Source organism: Sinocyclocheilus grahami, unplaced genomic scaffold (assembly GCF_001515645.1).
Source record: "Sinocyclocheilus grahami isolate Dianchi unplaced genomic scaffold, SAMN03320097.WGS_v1.1 scaffold710.1, whole genome shotgun sequence".
NCBI lineage: Eukaryota > Metazoa > Chordata > Actinopteri > Cypriniformes > Cyprinidae > Sinocyclocheilus > Sinocyclocheilus grahami.
This window is the reverse complement of record NW_015505889.1, coordinates 718,668-724,718: the sequence shown is the minus strand read 5'-3', so window position 1 is coordinate 724,718 and position 6,051 is coordinate 718,668. Positions and strand designations below refer to the sequence as shown.

Sequence of the window (6,051 nt, the reverse complement as noted above, 5' to 3'; positions counted from 1 at the left end):
TTATGCTAAATGCTAACCCACACAATATGCTGTTCAGGGGGCACATAAACCATAGCGTCGCCCCTGGTCAGGCCTAAACTAGCCAAGTTACCAGCACAAAAACATGTGTGTGTGGTTCAGCACCCAGCCAACAAAGATGGAAATATCAAAAATCCTTGGTCCCCATGAGGAAATAAGCTTATAAATCATACAGATTTATCTTTTTTGAAAATCTAAAATGGCTGAGGGGTAGAGTTAGGGTAAGAGGTTAGAAAATACAGTTTGTACAGTATAAAAATCATTACATCTATGGAACATCCCCATAACACACGGAAATGCAATGTATGTATTTGTGTGTGTGTGTGTGTGTGTGTGTGTGTGTGTTTGTATCTTGCTTGTACAGGGAAGAAGAACCTGCGTAGTCTCATGTAGTTTCACAAGTGAAGTTACCCGTCTATCAATTCGATACACTGGAACACGGCAGTAGTGTTAGTATATGACCCTACTCTGATAAAGACAAAATATTAAATATATATTTTTATCATACCCTCATTGGGGGCTGAGCTGCAACTGAAATCATTGAATTGGCTTTGCCGATGTAAATTAATAATACAAAACCTGTTTATTTCACTATAATACAGCAGTGCGGACTTATTGCATTAGAACTGTCTGAACTGTCTTTTTTTAACCGGTACTGTATATGCACACATAGTTATTTAGTGACATGTCATCTATATTTATACATTTATGAAGTGACAAACACTTGAGTGTTGAGCTTGAGACATCCCCGATCAAGAGACGTTTCTGCATCAGTTTAACTATAGTTAGTTAGTAACCTTTATTTAACCAGGATAAAGACAATACCTGTTCAAAAAAGACATAACAATTAACATATTAGCAAAACATGTGTTTGTTTTTTTTATAGAAATGATGGATGACAAATAATTAGATAACAAGCCATATATTGATTTATAAATAGGTAGTTCAGTCTGAGAACATGAGTTTGAAAGCCATGAGCCTCATAAAATGTTCTTACAAGTCGGTTGTCATGAAATTTTTCACCATATAAGTAAGGACATTTGGCCCTCACAAGTATAACTAAACAAGTACACACACATTTGTTCAAGTCACTTACCCGTTGGGCCTCTCAATCACATCTCTGTTCTTCATTACTGAGTAATCAGAATCCTGTCACCATTTCACACAATAGCACTGCTTAGATTCATGATATAAACATAATACATACACACATGCTTAATTTCATCTCCCCTTATTTACAAAAAATACAGACAGAGAAGTAAGTTCAGTACATTTGCTGATCATACATGGAAGGAAAAATGGGAAGAGTTTAAGTTAAGCAGCAGAACAGTCTTCATCTCTGCTTGCTCAGCCTGATTTCATTCAGCAATAAGCACCATGATTGATGATATTAGTTCAGTTATGATGTAAAAATGACTGCTGAAAAATGTCAAATTTAATGCAGCATAATTCAAGTCTTTTAGTGAGTGAAGATAAAGAGAAAAGATAAATGACATGAGGATGACTGTTTTTGCTAGTAGGGTAAGAAAAAGATGAGATGTGAGAGGAATGGGGAATGATGAGAGGAATCAAAGGAATTGGGAATATGAGGAATGATCAGATCAGATGGCGGAGTTTCTTTTACTACTTTTATTTGTGACGGTGAGTTCATGGATCATCACTCATGTAGTACATAACATTCTGAATATTATGATTAGCTTAGTTACTGTTGGTTTGTTGGATGTAAAAGTACTTTTTGACAGCAAACTTTGCAACTGCAAAAACAGAAAGTCCATCAGAAATCCACTCCAAAAGTAAAATGGCTGCCTCTTTAAGCCTCGGATTCAAACATCTTCTTCCTGCCGCCCATGCCAGCCTTATCCTCAACGTTCTTGCGCCAGTCTCCTACTGCCTCCTTATCCTAAAATAATTCATGAAAGAATTTCAAGATGAAAAATTATATTACAAATAATTACTTTGGCAGGTATGGGTCTCTTTATTGGCGTAGGGTGCGCTCACCTCCTCCTTGACCTCTTTCTTGACCTGTTTGAGGTTGGCTCTTAGATCCAGAGACACCTTGTGTTTGGAGCCCAGCAGGGCCTGCAGCATGGTGTCAGCAGACATGCGTACTTTCTTGAGAGCGGGTTTCTTGAATTTGCCTATCAGGTCCTGAACCTTTATCTTCAGATCCTCAATCTAAAAAAACCACACAGTGTTATTTGATGAAAGTCCAACCCATGAAGGATAAACGAATGAGAGAACAGAATCCATGCGTTTAAAACCTCTTTTTCGCTCTTGGCCACTTTAACAGTCAGGTCATATCTCTCCTCGTCCACCACATCAGTCTTCTGATGAAGCTCTTTGCACAGATCCTGACCACAGTGGAGAAAACATTTAATAACAAGAGTAAAATACTGCAACAATAATAACAGACTTCATGCATGTGTACCTGTAATTCCTGCACTGAGCCAGGCAGAGATAGAGGAGTACATTTCTCCTCCATATAGCGAGCTCTTTCCTCCTCTACCCGCTTTTCCTCAGCCGTCAGCAGATCCCTGGCTATACCCAGTATCAAACTCTAGAACAAACAATGAGGAAAAGATAGATGCATCATAACACACATCTCTAGAGTAAACACAAACCAAACAGACTCAAATGCTCATGTTTACCTTGAGATGATGCCGACGGCTTGAGGTCATCTTTTTTCTGTTAGGATTTTAGGAGAGAAATAACATCTTTTAATACTTTAGCACTGTATATGTATATGTGCTTGACTTGTGAGATTTCCAGTTGAAGATGTGTTTACAGACTTACTCAGACATGATGGCAGGCTTGATGTGCTCTTCTGTTAGGAAATATAGCGAACAGGGTGAGACTGTCCTGAAGAGAAATGGTCCCAGCATTGTTTGATGGTCGACACATCAAGCAAATGATAAATCATGCTTTACATGTTGTCTTTTGGTGAGGGTCAACTTCTTTCTAGCTCGTATGTTACTTAGACTTACGCCTTAATGATACCCTGAACAAGCTGGTTTGCAGTCAAGTAGAAACATTTGATCTCAAAACATTAAATTCTGCAGTGCAGTCTCTCTAAGCTCATCTCTGCTGCGTTCATCACATACACTCCTTATTCAGTTACAGCCACTGAGTACTACTATCAACAGTCACCACTTTTAACACTGTAAACTACAGCTATAAACAAGTCACACTCCCCACACTCAATTAATGCTCCCATTCATTACACAGAGAACTTCCCACCAATCACATGCAAGAATATCAAGTGGCTGCTTTGTCAGTTAATGAAGTAATTCACTTCTGTATTCACTCATTTATAAATGATTTACAACAAAAACTGACATGATAAAAAAGGAATATGAGCTGACCATATAACGCTGTACATACATTTGTTGGTATATTGTATGTTACCTTGATCCTTATGGGATGAGTAGATTTAATGTTAAGCAACTCATGTAGGCTAATTTATTATTACAGCTATATTTAACAACATGAACTTACTGATGTTTTTGGTGTAAAAATATTAGACAATAAAAATAAATCTGGGTGGAGTCAAAAGGACCATGCTGCTATGTTTCACCCAGTAGCATTTAGCTGCATGTGACATAAATGTGAGTGAAGCAGAAATTTGATATCTGTGAGTAAAATTATCCAAAGTGTTGTATCAAGAGCAAAGGGCTAAAGACATTAATCAGAAACTGTATCAGGCAACAGATCAGTCATTCAGAGACCACCTCATTCCTCCTCCTCCTCCTCCTCCTCCTCTCTCTCTCTCTCTTATGCTGCCCCTTTCAGTATCAGAATTCAATATCCTCAAAGTAATACAACTTCTCTTTCTCAAAATTCCTAAAACCCATATGTCCAGAATTTCTCAAGATCTATAACTGGAGCGTAACTGCAGTGATGAGCGGGGTGATGAATTGACTGAGGCCTCAGATTTCAGGGTTATTGAAATGTTAGCACATAGTGTTCCCTCAGCTCTTCTATGTTACCCATATTATGTTATCTTGATAATATATGGACATTTTCTGGATTTCAAACATTATCCTGCATTTACATAAGGTTCAATTTACCGTAAATTAAATGCCCAGGGCTCATCTATAAGCCATTAACATTCAGGCCTGGATTAAGAACACATAGGGCCCTGCATGGGGCTATAGCAAACCCAAGGGCCCCCCTTCATTGTAGCGTATCTTGGTGCCACAACGTTTTCTACCACAGAAATTTTTTTATATATTTTTTTATGTTTTTAATCAAATCTCCAAAACACAGAGATACAATTTTATTTTTTTAAATTGTATATATCCTTTATTTTACCAGGATAGTCCCATTGAGATGCAAAATCTCTTCTTCCAGGGAGTCCTGGCCAAAATGGCAGCACAAAAAGTTCATTAATGCCATATTTCTACAGTGTCAGTAACTGAATGTTAAATAGCCTATAGTGTGGTGCTGTGGATTAATTTGCTTATTTACAGTTTTGTACAGTTTACCTCTACACTTTAGTTTACATGGTCGGTATATTCAAGCTGGTTTCCACTAGCTTCACCACAGAGACTTTACTGTTCAAATATAAGTCATGTGTGTGTCGAATTCAAATGGGCAAGCGCTGCTTATTATCACTTCAATAGAGCGGCGAAAGTGTCGAGCTACAGTCGCGGGTGGGAGACACCGCTCCGGTGTGGTCCAGCTGTTCTTTTGCGCTGCGCGGTTTAATCAGGTTACTTAGTGCCGTTTCACCACTTGGCTTTTAGTGTTTGTTTCCGATGCGCTACAGTAAAGCCGAAGCGAATAAAAGATACCCGCAACTCTAGTGTAAACGACAAAGACATTTTTATCGCTCATATCTTTTGGACTGAAATAGCACAGCCACTAATGTGGGGGCGTGGTGGGATTTCTGCAATCAGCACACCGGGAAACCAGCACGCTCGGGTGCTCCCGATGGCCAATTAATACTACTTTTCCTTTCCTCCACAGCCAATCATGTCGGGCCCCCTCAATTCGCGGGCCCTGGGGCTTCACCCCTGCCTAGCCTTTATGTTAATCCGGCCATGTTAACATTATAGCCTACCCTTGCCTTGAGCACGCCACCTAACCCCAGGTTACTCCAAGAGGATTCCTCACTTTGAATTCAAGTGTCTGATCAAAGACTACACACTCTGCTTGAAACACAGCATGCAAGAGGATGCTTAGGCTTACAATGAAAATAACTATTCTAAAACAACTGCTAAATAAAAGCGTAATTTATTAATCACTGAACATATTCCTTCGCTTTGAATGGCACTAACGCACATCTCATAAAACACACCTATTCCTCTAGTCATTAAAAACATATATCTTTGCTTATAGAAATGAAAACAAATTAAGAATTACTTTTAGCATATAAGCTAAAAAAAAAAACATACCCAACTTCAATAAGGAGAGGAGATCGCACTTGCAATTTTTTTTGTAAGAAATCTTCTACCATTATGTGTGCGAGTTCCTCTCTTTGTTGAACTTTTAAAGTTTTGTAAAAATGTATAGTCATCCTAAAACACATCCAACAATTCAACAGCATGTGTAACAGGTCAGAAACATCTCACCTTTAAGAAAATCTGGATAACAGGACAGACCAGGAACTGCGGGTAGCCTCTGTACTGAAAGAGGGTTTTGATAGCATTCTGTGATGGCTCAGCAAAACCCTTTAACTCTTTATGGAATTAGTATGCAGTGCAGACCAATGAGACTTCATGCTGATGAAAGCCAATATACCCCTCCCAGCCTCACACATATAAATAACCCTTGCTTTCAAGATTGTTTTTCTTGTTTTATTGCTTATTTACTTTACTCAGTATCCTAATGAGTTACTGCACTCTGAAAAGCATAAATCACTATAGGAGACAAAACATTCAACCAAAATCTACAACCATCACATCTACTTTAACAAGCAACATGAATGATGATCTGTTTTACTGGGTCAGTATCATTTTGATAAAATACATTTTTATTTTTATGTATTTATTTTTTCACACACACACACACACACACACACACACACACACA

At 38.3% G+C, this 6,051-nt stretch overlaps 1 protein-coding gene across 2 annotated transcripts; it reads right to left on the bottom strand.

Annotated features, from left to right (window-relative positions):
• Positions 1-1,506: 1,506 nt before the first annotated feature.
• Positions 1,507-5,683, bottom strand: LOC107560121 (troponin I, fast skeletal muscle-like). 2 transcript variants are annotated; one of them, XM_016244203.1, is made up of 7 exons: positions 5,592-5,678; positions 2,812-2,842; positions 2,667-2,703; positions 2,447-2,575; positions 2,280-2,369; positions 2,017-2,193; positions 1,507-1,918 (listed from the first exon to the last, which is right to left on the bottom strand). In XM_016244203.1, the coding sequence occupies exons 2-7, from the start codon at positions 2,817-2,819 to the stop codon at positions 1,829-1,831; spliced, it is 531 nt and encodes a 176-aa protein (XP_016099689.1). In that variant the 5' UTR covers positions 2,820-2,842; positions 5,592-5,678; the 3' UTR covers positions 1,507-1,828. The 2 variants fall into 2 exon arrangements, with proteins under 2 accessions (XP_016099689.1, XP_016099688.1); XM_016244202.1 differs by having other exon boundaries at positions 1,510-1,918; positions 2,812-2,877; positions 5,592-5,683.
• Between the last annotated feature and the right edge of the window lie 368 nt (positions 5,684-6,051).